At 41.8% G+C, this 14676-nt stretch overlaps 1 protein-coding gene across 1 annotated transcript in view; it reads right to left on the bottom strand.

Moving 5' to 3' along the window:
• The window catches only part of Ccdc80 (coiled-coil domain containing 80), a 33990-nt gene extending 20209 nt beyond the window's left edge, over positions 1–13781 (bottom strand). Inside the window, 4 exon segments of the mRNA XM_047563759.1 lie at positions 3135–3291; positions 10883–10950; positions 10953–12779; positions 13186–13781. Coding sequence (XP_047419715.1) covers positions 3135–3291; positions 10883–10950; positions 10953–12768 — 2041 coding nt within the window. The 5' untranslated portion in view covers positions 12769–12779; positions 13186–13781.
• Between the last annotated feature and the right edge of the window lie 895 nt (positions 13782–14676).

The raw sequence follows: 14676 nt of genomic DNA, 5'->3' as shown, positions 1-14676 counted from the left end.
CACCTTCTTTCTATCTGATGCATTTGTCTATGATATACCCATTTAACATACACTCCAATATTTCAATCCTAGACTGACATTTTAAATACCACTAATGATAAAGAATGCCTTTATGTGGTAGGTCATTTTAAGCTGTCGTGCATAATATACTCCATGCTGGCAAAACTAGATGGTCATTGGAATTTGCTCAAGCATAAATAGCTTTCTTTAGAGAAAAGCAGAAATCTTAAGGTAAGTTTCCTGATGTTTATAGGTCCAGTATCAATAGTACAAATAGGTTTAGCAAGACAGACCAGCTGGTGAGTACAGCCTATGCTGTAGTTGGATGTGGGCATCTGCTTAAAAGGCTCAGTAAAAGTATAGAAAAGTAGGGAGTGCTTGATTTATTTTTAAGGAAAAGTAAGGCCACTGGATAGATTTCCAGCTGAAAGTCGGACAAGGCTGGGGTTCGGTTCACAGAGACCAGGGCTCATGCCAATTCTTATTTTCCCATGGCTGACTCCCAGTCTTGGCTGCAAGTGCTGCAGACTTTCCCATAAGGGTAACCTGGGACACAACATGAGGAGAGAAAGGCCTTCCAGGAATTAGATGAGGAACAAAGTAAAGCCCCTGCCCACTCCAGATCAAGTCCAGGCTGCCATTCAGTGAGGCAAATACCCAAGTCACAACACCTGCATTCCAATAAGACAGAAAAGAAAACCTCAGCCCCCCTGCAGTTCATATTCAATCCAGATGTCTAGAAAACAGCAGGATTATGCTAAAACTTTGCCAAGGCAGCACCAGATGCTTATACAAGGACCATACAGCAGCTAAAGTGGAAGATATGATGACTTTTCCAAACTCTGAAATAAGGAATGGGAACACTTTGTTGAAGATTTGGTGGGTAGCACATTTGACACTGGGAACACCTGGTTGGAGAAGACTTTCATCACCAGCCAGCACCAGAATCTGTACTGGATAGAATTCTCACTTCCTCTCTACATATCTGGACTCTATCTAAGCCCACTGGCTCATGCCACTATGTGAACACCAGGAAACAAATGGTTGAATTCATGTTAATAACTAAATATGTAACTTTACAGTAATAGTCTCTTCGGCCTCACTTTTATCACCAAGAGTACTAATGTAGTCTCACCTGAAAGAGCAGTTGTAAGGATTCATGTGTCAACATTCTATAATTAGTAGAAAACAATCACAATTTTTTTTTCAATTATAAGTGCTGTAGTGACAACTATGACAGTTCACTGGTCTTCAGCCAACTGACGTTTATTACTGAACAAGTTTTGTATACATTTTCCTATTTAGTATTCACCATAGCCTGTGAAATAGATATTGTCTCCTAAGCTAAGAAAGGAAGTAACTTGCCCAAGGTCACACAACAAGTAAGTTGTGACTCTCAATTTGATTCTATTTGCCTTTAGAACCACTTCTTTTGCATCTTTGTTTATATGATTATGGTTGTTAATGTTGTTTTGATTAAGGACAATCTTTTTTTATTTTTTATTTTGGCTTCTCTTCCAAAACATATACACTAAACAGGGATAAATATCCACTAATCAATCACTAACCCATGATGATTTATTATGAGACTCTGGAAAAGATGCTATTCATTCTTTAGTCATCTCAGGGGAAAGTTAGGTAATGAAAGTAGAGAATTAATAACTGAAAATTAATGCCTGTATAAGTTCTAGATATCTGCTGTACAAGATTGTGCCTATAGATAACAATATAATATTCTGCACTTAAAAACTTGTTAAGGGGTTGGAGTTGTATCTCAGTGGTAGAGCGCTTGCCTAGCATGTGTGAGGCACTGGGTTTGATCTCCAGTACCACATAAAAATAAATAAAATAGAGGTCCAGCAACAACAACAACAACAATTTAGAAAAAAAGAATTTGGGACTGTGGTTGTGGCTCAGTGGTAGAGCACTTGCCTAGCATGTGTGAGGCACTGGGTTCAATTCTCAGCACCACATATAAATAAATGAATAAAAATAAAGGTCTATCAACATCTAAAAGAATTTTTAAAAAGAATTTTAAAAAATCGTTAAGGGAGTAGATATGTGAAGCGTTATTACTACAATAAAATGTATAATTTTGAAAACTAGAACCATATTCAAATAAAATTGACATTATCTTGACATAATATGACTGATATATAGTCATTTTTACCAAGATCATATTTCAGACTAATCTGTGAGATAATGTGTTATATGTATTAAATTTAAATGTTAACAGGGAAAATATTTTATATTTCAGATGAAATATTTTATGAAAAATATGCAGAATATGTAAGTAATATGAAAGATTACTCTGAAAGATTTCCATTGTAGTCAAAAAACAATAAAAAACAAAAGTAGAAAACAAATGTAAAAACAGTTTCTAAAAAAAAGTTTTAGAGATACAGCAATTGTTAAGAGAAACTGGGTGGGTCAGATTTTGGCCTTCTGACTGTGAGGCTTAACTAATCACAGTCAGTCTTGCAACATCCTCATGAGAACTGCAGAGAGTCAGTTCTGAGCTGCCCAAAGTTGAGCTGTACACCTCCAGAGTCTCACATGCATCATTAATATGAAAAATTGTGAAAACTCTAAATTCAGCCAAATTCTTCTGGTCTCCAAAAGGACTTGGGTACAGTTCAGTCCATATTTTTGGTGACTTTTCATTTAGCTTAACAGCATCTCTTGTCTCTGGTTAATTCCTTCCTCAGACTTGCCAGAGTCAAGTACTTCCAGGGGTCTGGCAGGTCCCCATCTGTGATGAGTCACCCACAGCATAAAGCCTGTAGGCAGATCAAATAAGATGGTGCCGCTCAGGGGCAAGAAGTCTCAGAATGCAGGGGATGGGGTTCAGTACTTCTTTGATCCTTTCCATACTGTATTACCTTTCTCATTTTCTTCCACCTTACTGACTGTCAGATAATGATAGAGTGCTTGTATGTTTTTCGTTTTAAAGCACTGAAAACTTACGCCAGACCCTCCTGGAGTGATTATGTGGACAGACCTGTGTTACTGCAATCAAAGGGCCCTCCAGACATCTAAATGTTCCTTTTGATCCCCAAGGACCTCTCCCACAATGTTTGTCCCACCTTAAATATGAGAAAAAACAATAATACAATTAAAATGTCTAAGAGAACCTAGCTGGAAATGGTCGATTTTCATGGTGCTGTTGTTGACAGGGCCGAAGATGGTGATGACAGAAATCTTCCTGGTGGCCATCTTGCAGAAACTCTCCAGGTACTCATCGCGCTGCTGCACGTACATGCTGTTCTCAGCCTTGGGAGCAGTGATCAGCTGGAGGTGGGTGAGGACAAGCACACACTGAGTCAAAACCTGAAGAGAAGATTTGGAATAGCTGGCAGATAATGACTGACACCTAAACTATAGTCTATTCTGTTGGACACTCAGCATAATTAAGGCCAAATGAGGCCATTGGGTAGGCCTCTTTTATTATTATTTTTTTAATGACTCCAGACAGCTTAGAGTTTTCTGTGCACTTCCGTTAGTTACTTTCATTCCTCCTTGTGCCTCTGTTTTCTCATTTGTGAACTCTGCACAGAAATACTTATTTTGCAAGGCTGTTGTATAACGTGAACATTTGGCATGCAGTAATTGTTCAACCAGTGTTATCTTCCCTCCCTCATTTTGATTCTCATTATCCTAATTGGTTAATCAGACATGGGTTATTTCAGAGGTTACGTGTTTTCACATTCCACAGGGCTGAGAGAGTTTGATAATCAGGCCTTTGCTATAGGAACATTCTATGGTTTAGAATTTTTTATTAGGTAACCTTGCAGAATGTTTTTATGATGACCTTTTGGCCTACATTTTGTCTCACACATCGTATTTATTGTCACTTTGGCCTGCGTAGAGTTCATGGTGAATTTATTTTGATATTGGAGTCTCCCAATAGCAGGGCTTTAACTCTTTTAGTTTAGCCTTCTCTATAATTTAGACCTGAGATTTTTTTTTGAACTAGCCCCCTGTCTTTCCCCATTTTGTGGCCCTTACTTGTTTAGGGAGAAAACGGGAAAGAAAGAGCCATCAGAAGAGACACTATAGTCATTAGCAATCTGAGGAGCTGTCTTTCATTATTTTGATTCAGATGAGGATACCTCTATTTTTTTTAAGGTCCTCTTGAACCCTGTAAGAAAGTCTCAATGTTTTCATCTAACTTAACATAAAATCTCTCTACTTCCTTATTTTAATTGCCTTTTATGAGCATTAACCAGTTTTACCAGATTTTTCTGAGCTGAAACCAGAACCATTTTCCACGCTCCCTGAGTGAGCAGGCATGATGCTATTCAACCTGGAGGTGGAAGGATGTGAAATTTTATTCTGATGATGACCTAGTCCTTGTTGATCTTCTTGACCCCAAATAGCTCATCAGGTTAATATCTGCAATGAACACCATCTATTCACTCTTTGTTGACTCATCACCTAGTTCAGAGGTAAACCTCTATAATTTTTTTTCTGTAAACAATTTCTTGCATTTGACCACATTCAAATTTTTCATCCACTTTCCTATTTACCCACCTAACCTTACAAACTATTTCTGAAGTTTGTGGCTATTTGCTTTGCATTTTTCATAGGAGAAGTCACTACGTTGTTAACCACTCCAAATATTTTATCAAAAGTGGTCAATAAACTTTGTCCAAAACTTGATCTTGCTATTTATTTTTCTCAGTCATATGTGTTTATTGCTGCCTGCAAGCTTTCTCTGGTATAACTTCTTTATGCCTGACATAAATATTCTCCCTCAAGGAAATTAAAATGTGTTCAATAGCCTTTGAGTGGAACCTTAACAAATGTTTTCTGGATCAAGTTTTTGACTTTTTTTTTCTTTCTCAGATTATTATTTATTTTAAATCGACATGATGATGTTCATGTTTGATTTTGTGATTATATGCCTGTTCAGATGGACATGATAGCTAGAAAATATTTGTCTTAGAAAGGTAATCTCCCAAGGGGAAAAATAATAACATTTCTCCCAAATTATTCATTGATTCACACTCAGCCTAAAAGAAAAACAAACATACAGACGAAACAACACCACCAACAAAAATATTTAGGGTGGCTCTAAAAAGATGTGGTGCTGGTATTTTTGGTTGGTTTGTTTTTAATTAACTACATGGGATTGTGATGACAGTCCTCTCTTGGAGTTCTGTTTTAACTTGATGAATTTTAAGTTTTCCTTTCTGGCTCATTGCTCATTCGACACACTATTTTGAAGTGACGAGAGTGAATGGTTAAGTAATAACATCAAACAATGAATATGAAGGTAAGAGAAAGAGATTTCTGTTAATGATTTTTGGATCCCCTATTCTTAACTAAGGATAAGCCCACACTTGGAATATGTTTAGAGGAGTTCCTGGGCACAACTGGCCAGATGCTAGGTGACTGATGATTACTTGCTTTTTTAACTTCAAATCCACACTTTATTTCATTGTCTCAAACTTCACCATGGATGGACCGTGGCAACCCACAGACAGACCATGAGATGACAGGATTTTAAGAGTTCTCGAAGCCTCCTCCAGTCTCTCCTACCACTGGGTGTGTATAATTAAGAATTTCAGATGATATATAATCATAGAGAACCTCCTCCTCCCCTGCGTGGCAGCTTCTCCCAGAGCTTTACACACAGTAGCATTAGGCCTTGGATATCCAGTGGGAATCTCAAGTAAATAGAACTTATTTGTACCTTATTTGGCTTATTTGTACCTCAAACCTTTGCCCAAAGATGCCTTCACCTCCCAGTGAGGTGACATTCATTTTGTATGACTCAATTTCTGGTTTGTCCCTTCAGGATTTGGCCCTGGGCTCTTTCTTGGTAATCTTTCTTCAATTGCTCCCTTACATGACCTTTCCCCCACCAAAGATGGACCAGTCTAGACTTTGAAACAAAAGGAGTCTTGGGTAGAGTGGCACAGAAAAGGATGATTGCAGTCAAATTGGAGGGCTGGTGTTTTTGTCCTGGTTCATTCCGCCCCACCCCCACCTCAAGGAGCCTGTAGCCTTAACAACATTTAATCTTATAAATCTTAGCTTTGTCACCTTTATAATGGAACAACATCTGTGCCAACCCATAAGTTGTGAAAATTGAGCAATATATGCTTGTCTGTGGCCTCTAAATATTCAACCGCATTCCTGCCTCTCTTTGTCCCTTGTCACCCCTCTCACTATGTAGGCTGCCCTCAGTACTGTATCTCAGTCACTTTCTCCTCATAATTACTCTTCTGGTTGTCTGCACAGTTCACATGGAATTTTTGCATTTCCTTCATTTACTATTATTTTCTATGTTGGTATTGAGTTCCTCAGGTACTGAACCTCAGACCCTGCTTCTATCCTGCAGATGGAGGGAGTCACCTTGTCCCATGTTCCTCAGACTACAGAGATGACTCCATTTAGAGAAGGGAGAGACTCAGGGACACAGGAGTCTTTGATTATGAATGTCTAGATGCTGCTCACAAACCAACTGGAAAGACCCTTACATTTAATGTGGTCCTCAAATTTGATAGGGAAAATAGAGACAGTTCATCTGACACATTTCAAGGACTTATGAATTAACATCTCCATTACATTCATTATTGAGTTTGGCAGTATTTCAAACAGTATTTGAAATGAAAACCATTTCCAGTCTCCTCTTCCTAAAAAGAGCATCCTAGAATTCCTCAGTAAACATTATTGTCTGTCACTTGGCCTCTTTCCCCTTCAGTGGCAATAATTCAGGGCATGTATCATGAATTTAAAATTGCGTTGTGGTTCTTATTCATGTTTCTGTTCCAACTGGTATGTTGGCTCAAAGAGTCTTGGGGGAGAAAGAAGCTTATTTATGTACATAAAGGGAACAAACAGGAATGGGAAGATGCCAGGAGAAGGTATTTTAAGCCTCAGAATATTCTAAATACTGTGTTAGACTCAAAACACTAAATTTTTACAGGATTTTGAAAAATAACTTGCCGGCTAGTAGTCTGTCTTATAAAGCAGAGCCTTAAATCCTTTTCTAAAATTAAACTAAATAAGCAGGTTGTCATTCCAATATTTGGAAATCTGAAATAAGGTTGAAAATATTAACCCACTTGAATTACAGGATACTCAGTTGCCAAAGAAAGCTTAAGTCTGCATTTGAATTTATGCAGTTCAGCATATTGAAGTCCCTAGTTAACTGATAAGTATGTAGATCTCAGAGTATTGAAAGCTGACTTGTCAGTTGTCTTTCACCTAAGTCCACTGACTTAGTAAGCAGCTAACCTACACTCTGACTATAGTTGATCCCAAACAGACACCAAACAGTCTGAAGGATTAGGTCAACTGGAATTCTGTCTACTATTCTTGACTGACTGCTGGAAAACCAGCATTGAGATGCAGAGAAGTAGCTGCGTATTAAAGACAGAAACTCTGCATTTGTGTTTGGCACAAAATGTCAACCATTTCTATACCTTACCACTTATCTGGGTAACTCAAGTTTCAAAATAAATTTTAAAATGTTCATATTTATTAGTGGGCAGCATCATTCTTTGGTTTCCCCTTCACTCTATGTGATATGAGAAGCTCTCATACTCACTGGAAGACAGAATGGGGGTGATTGGAGTTTGAACTTTAAAATCAAATCTAATTTTGGCTTTGCTACATATTAGCTATACACATTGGGTAACTTAACCTCTCTCAGCTTCTATTTTCTTATCTAAAATGAGACTGATAGATCACTCCTCATGGGGTTGCTGGGAAAATTAAACGACACAGTCTGGGCAAAGCACCCTGCAGGACACACCCTTCTCTGATGACAGGCTGAGAGACAGAAGGTTTGAAGGACTAAACTGTGGCCTAAGCGCAGGACATCTGGTTCCACCTGCAATGCCCTTGAAGTCCTCTGGGATGCCATTACCCATCCACGACCTACACTGTTACCGCCAGTGTTTTTCTAAGTAATTAATAAGGAAGAGTTATGTGATATTTTCACATCTGAAGAGTGAAATACAAAACTCCAGATTTTTACAATAAATTATAGTTAGGCATTAAATTACTGAAAAGTGGAAAAGATGAGCTGAGGGGCCCGAGCTATTTCTTGGAATGCAGACCTGCTTTCTGTTTGAGCACACTGGGTTAAGTTGAGGCCAGTTGGACGTAAGTATTCCCAGTCATACTTGAACTGCTTGAGAGTGCTAAGCCTTAATGAATATTAATTGAATCACCAGCTTCCTGAATAACATCAGCAGAGTTTGATGGAAAAAATGAGTGGAAAAAGGATTAATGGCACTATAATGTTTCATCCAGAAACACTGGTCTCCTCCCTGTCTGGTGAAACTCTCTTCACCCTTTTTTTTTTTTTTTTTTTTTGGTATCGTGTTAATTTCGTCTGGCCTTTTCTAATTCATTGTTACTTCATACATCATTAGCCCTTCAGAAAGTACATTTGTGATATGATCATCAGCTGGGCATATGCAGAGTCAAAAGACTAAAATGCCTCCTGTTGGTATTTTCTTTCTAATAACAAATCTGATTCTCTCACTAGTTCCAAAGAGCCAGTGCTGCCAGGAGCAATTCCAGCTGGTTTCTGTTCTGCTTCACATGACATCAGCAGAAGTTGTCCTTTGAGTTTCATTTGCTAGAAATTTATGACCAAGGATACTGTTAAAAGCAGAAAAGACCCAGCTGGGCTTTCAGATCTCTAACTGGAGGGAAGAAGGGAGAAATCAAGAGCACGACTAGGATCAGGGACACAGTATGAAAACCCCTTTCTTTTGACTCACAACCTAGAGGCAATGGAAGTATTTGCCAGATGGGCGCACAATAACAATCCTGATATTTTACCCATGATTACTTTGTGTTGTTTAAAACCTGACTATGAGGAACACTTTGCCTCCTTGTTGGCTTAGTGGACAGTTGGGTGATGTGCTTTATGGGCTGGACAAAGTCCCAGGTACTCAGGAGGACAGCATGAAACACGCCACTAATGCTTTCCCACGGTCCAGAGAGCAGCTTGCCCCTATCGTCCCCTAACAAACATCCAAGTACCAGATAGAGTCCTACTCTGAAATCAGTGATTCTTTTGATTCTAACTGGAACATTCCCATTTGAGTTTATGGAACTCTGGGATTATTCAAGCAGATGTTTTAACTACTACTGTTTAATATAACCTAACTTTGTTCGTAACTTTAAAACTCTGTTTAAAAAATGTAATAACATACAAAAAGTACATAATAAAACACACACACACACACACACACACACACACACACACTCACAGCCAGCCCTACCCCCCACACCCCTTAGAATCAAAGTTTAGCCTTTGTTCTAATCCATAGTTCCACTATCAATGGAACAGGTAAGAGAATTTGGGACATATTCTACTCAGGATAAATCCCACAAGGACTTCTGCTCTGAATAACATTTCAAATGTGAATTTAAACTTTCTGAAACCACTAAAGATAAATGGGCATCAGAATCCCTCTGCCCAGGTCATTAATCTAAATTTAAGACAGACTGAAAAAATTAAAAAAAAAAAAAAAAAAAAAAACCCTTTGAGAAACCCTTTGGAAGAAAAATGCTTATCACTTTGCAGGGTGAATGAAGTGCGTGGAGTTCAGTAAAAGGGGCACTACCACGATGGCATGGGATGCCTCTCTTACCCAGATGTCTGAGAAAAGCATCCCTTACCCACATTACCCAACATCAGTTTATTTATCTTTTACTCTTAATTAATCGTAGCATACCCTTTTCCTCCTTGTCAACCTGGAATAAAACAATGGCATTAAGAAGCCAAGGGCAAAAATCCTGGGAGGGCACGAAAATCAGGAGACATAAAGAGAAGGAGCCATTTTCACATTGCTGATGAGAACTGCCCTTACACTTAGGATGGGTTCACTCCTGTGAAAGCACTCCTTTTATTTAACTAGATTCTGCTGTCATTCCATGGATAGTGGCAAGTAATGACCAAAAGACAGGGTCACTGAGATGGATCTGTGACTCACTCAACATTAGTGACAGTCATAACTATAGGCAATGCAGAAGTAAGGACTGCTTGTCCCTTTTTTTGCACACATGTGAACATACCTGCATACACGCGCACGCACATACACACACACACACACACACACACACTCTTAATACAGCTTAAGAAAAAACTGACTGATGTCTGTACTATAAATTCAGATGCATCACTAGTGTACTACACAGTGCAGCAATTAACCTAGTCCCCCACATTCCATCCCTGTGGCTCTGAGGGCCGGTCGGGCAGGGATAGAGGATGCAACTTTAATGGGGAGAAGATTTCTGCTAGCTAGTTATAAAAGTATGGGTGAGGGTCCTACCAACCAGGACCCTTCCTTATTCCTAATCAAAGCCACTATCCACACAGGCTGCCTTACCCTCCTGCTTGGAGACTTCCAATGTTGCTACAGACCTAATTAGGGAGAGAAAAGAACTCTGCCTGTTACCTCTGCTTCTATTTCCCAGGTTCTAGCAGAGATAAATGCCTCTCTTAAGTTGTAACTAGAGTCAATGCATTCCCTTTGGGGAACTCCCTCATTCTTCTTTGAACTTGATAAAAGAGAGATGGTCGGAAACATGCTTTGTAAGAAAGCAGGAAGGATGGGGGTACTATCAGTTTGGAAGAACATGACTGCAGTGTTCCCTGGATTCAGGTCTAGGGTTCCCCAGCCATGGAGTCTATATCTTAGGAGAGTGAGCTGTGCAGATAGAGGTTCAGAGAGTATCTGAACCAAAGGGAGCTATTGCCTGGCTGTCCTTTCTTGTCTGAGCTTCCTGACATCATACAGGGTCAGTCACAGTCTGGCATTTAGCAAAGTGACTTTAAAAAATTAACAAGACAAACATGAACGTGCCCTGCCTCAGCCCATAGAACAATGCCAAGGAGATTACTTACAAGGAGCCTTCGTTTGCCTTCAAAGGAACCCAGCAGATCAGTCACTGACTTCTTGGGGCTCTGAGGGGATGTTTCGTGGTGGGTTTCTGATAGCCATCCTGCTCTGTTTTACCTGTTTTCTTCTTCTTACTCTTCTCTTTCTCCTGTTTGCTCTTTTTCTCAGCTTTCTTCATTTGCTTTTCATTCTTGAGTAACTTGTCTTGTTTCTCATTTTTCACCTTTTTTTTTTTCTCCTTCTCAGGTTTCTCAAGTTTTTCATGTTTTCTAGATTCCTTTGAGTTTTGGGAGGGAATATTTCCCACCTGCAGCTCCTCCTCCAGCTGTGAGGCAGTGGGTCGGCCGAGGTCATATTTATCCTCATACTCATTACTAAGGATTTTGTCCTGGGTCTTCTTTTTAGGAGGTTTCGTTTTGCCTGTCTTGTGAGGACCTGGCACCACATTTGGGTCCCGATGGCCATGTTCCCGTCTGTCTGTACGGTTATCTCGGAAACGGCCTGCAGCCTTTGTGTTAGGCTCTGAGATGGTAGTAGGAGGGGCAGTAGTGAAGGTCTCGAAGCTGGTGGCCTTGCTGGGCCTTCTGGTGGTCTGTGGCCTCTCCCTCTGCTGCTCCTTCCTGGGTGGAGGGTAGAGATTCTCTGAGACCGAGGGACCCCTGGCTGTGGTCAACTCAGCTGAGCCAGAGGGTCTTAGAGAGGTTGAGGAGGGGTGCACCCGGGGTGTCCAAGGCCTCTGGGTGGTTGGAAAGGTGGTGGTGGTTGTAGGTCTGGTGGCTACTGTTACTACCCGGGGTGTGGCCCGCGTGGCTGTTGTGGGTGGAACAGGAGGAAGGGTGGTGGCCTTTGGGGTTGGGGGAGGTGGAGGAAGAGCCACCGTGGTGGTGGCCAGCTTTCTCATCACCTTCACCCGAGTATCTCTGGTAGGGGGGACTTGGGCTCTCCTTGAGTCCTCTCTCCTCTTCTCAGTGCCCAGGCTTGGCCTTCCTGCTCCTTCACCACCATTGTTCCCCTCCTCCACCACCTGGCCCTCGATACCAGAAGCCTTACACTTTTGGACAAAACCCTTCTGTCGGATCTTCTCTATTTTGCGGATGGGGCCTTGGTCGATGACCTCATACATGGCCTCCAGCCTGACTGGGTAAGGATAGCGCTCTTCCACCTGCAGGGTCTTCTTCAAGAGCACCATGCCGAACTTGCCTTTCTCCAACTTGAGGAAGCTCATCAGTTTGGGGATGAGGCTGGGGTCCAGGGGCTGCTCCAGGATCTGGCCCTCGCTGGTGATCCTTCGTACCTTGCCCGCTTCCTCACCTGCCTGGTGGAAGAGCACAATCTGCTGAATGTGCCTTTCAGCCAGCTCACAGTACACATCATCCTTCAGGAGGCTCATCATGAGGCGGTAGTAGCCTTCTGAGGCATGAGGGGCCGAGATGACCCACACCCTGTTCTTCCCTGCAAAGCTGGCAAGGACGTTGGGAGAGCTGGACCCAGAGGGGAAACGCAGCATTCGTGACCTGGCAGAGGACCCCTCATCTCGTACCATCTCACCAGGGGAGCCCCTGGCCATGGGTCTCAGCTCAGGTCTCATAGGAGCACCTTTGGTGCCCAAGGGGGCTGGCAGCACTGTTGGGCGAGCTAGTCTCAACACGGGCACAGTCCTTCTTCTTTGGAGAGGCTGAAGGTTTGGCTCTTCAAGGGTGGATCTCTCTGTTCCACGAGACCTCCCTGTGTGCCTCAGAAACCGAGCTGGCCTGTTATTGACTGAGGAAAGCAAAGGCACCTTCCGCCCTCCGTGGGTCCCTCTATTCGTGACAGGGAGGTGAGGTTCTGATCCACACACCAGCCACATTGCCAACAGCATGGTGAATCGGGGTCCCAGTCTCCACGTCATTGTGTAATCCACTTTGGGTTGCAGAGGGGTCATGAGACAGAAAGGGGAGGGGAGGAAAAAGAAAGAAAATCATTTAATTGCAAACAGAGCTGGTCATTATCTCTTTCTCTATCTTGGTCAAGGGGAGGGGAGAGAGGTAGTTAGAGAAGAAAAAGGAGAAAGGTCAGAGAATGGAAGATAGGATGAGATTCTGTTGCTTTTAAGTTCCTGTAATTTATCAGTGCTTAACAGAGACAGTTCTATTAAGCAGGAAACCCAACTTAGTTCCCCAGTCAGCATGCTTGCCATGTTTCCACTAACGGGATGCTCCAGAAAAAAATGCAAAGTGAGCATGTTAATTATGACAACATTCGCATTTCATTTCTTCAAACAAGCAACAAACAAACACACCAAAAACAGAAAAGATCACACACTTACATCGTGGCTCATAGAGATGGAATGCAGAGGGTTTCAAAGGAAAGCTGAAGTTTGGTCCCCAGGACAGTTTCCTAGATGAAATACTTTTCCTCCCCACCCTCTCTCCGCTTGTCGAGGGTGAGCAATACAAAAGGGGTGTGCTGCAGTTCCAGCCTGCAAAGTAGCACCAACGGATCGCAGCCGTCTTCGTCCTAGTCTGGGAGCTGGGCTGACTCCTTTTCTTTCTGGCTGCGTCTTTTTACCTTCTGGATAAGTGGAATGAGGTGAAAGGAGCTGTCCTTGTAAGTCTTTGTATCTCCATTTGCCTGCAGTTTCTCCTTGGTCCTGTGTGTCTGCGAGTGCCAGTCCCTTGTGGCGACACAGGAGGTCCCTTAAAGTGGAGTCTTAGTGATTTCTGAATCTCGCTCCGTCCCTCTTAGAGTTCCGGGATCCTTCTTATCACCCTTTCCCCCATAGTCTGGCTCAGTTCCTTTGTTTCCGGGCGTAAAGCACTGGGATTAATATGTTTTCCAGGCTGAGGGAAAACACAGGAATGCAATGTTGAAAAAGGACTCCCCCATCCCCTTTTTCTATACTTCTCTCCTCCCTTTATTTCTCCCCACCTTTTTTCTTGTCCTCTTTTCCTTCTCCTTCTCTTTCTTCTTCCTCTTGTCTGGATTCAGTCCCGGAAATGTCAGGACGACCTCAGTTTTGCTCCAAACCGAACTCAAACAGCAGCCACTGGAAATCAAGGAAACTTCACTAAGAATTTAACAGATCAGCAAAACACGCCTCCTTTTCATTGCGGCACATCCAGAGTGGACTTGGTGAGAAGGGAGAGGGCTGTACTTCGGGCTGGGGAAAGTTTTGAAACTCTACACATCATCATAAATCACTTTAGAGTAGAATGACTGAGGACTTAACCCCTTCCATACCAAGTAATCAGGATGTCTTCCCTTCCTGTTCTCACGTTGAACTTTGGAAGAGGAAAATTCTCTTATTTCTGCATCTGGTTGCTTGGTTTTCTAAGAGACAGACACCCATTTGGGTCAGGGTTTCTTGCCTGTGCACACACAGGCAGTATATATCTATTTAGAGCTCCAGCATATATTTTTATCTCTTTGTCTCTATGCTTTTAGTTTGAGATTGGAAAAGTTGATGGAAAACATGACTAGGTTGTTTTTATATTATGCTAATTAAGGATTAAGTTACTGTGTTCTTGGTCCTAACTTCTCCTTGGCATGGATGAAAGCTGGTAAAAGGGTAGAAATGCAGGCAACAACCATTGTCCCCTGAGACTGTGGTTGTTATTACACTGGGGAATGGGCATTCTGATCTCCAGCTTCAGAATTCCAGCTAGAGATGGTCGATGAAGGGCTTCCCTGGAAGGCATGAATCAGTGGGCAACAGGTGGGAGGGAGCCTCTTATATGTTTTGCTCTCCAGAGGTTTTAGGTGTTGCAGGCATTTAGGGAAATCCTTAGAAAACATCCTGCGAGGTTCCAAAGGATAG

The sequence above is a fragment of the Sciurus carolinensis genome, chromosome 9, assembly GCF_902686445.1.
Source record: "Sciurus carolinensis chromosome 9, mSciCar1.2, whole genome shotgun sequence".
Lineage (NCBI taxonomy): Eukaryota > Metazoa > Chordata > Mammalia > Rodentia > Sciuridae > Sciurus > Sciurus carolinensis.
This window is presented reverse-complemented; position numbering and strand designations above follow the sequence as displayed.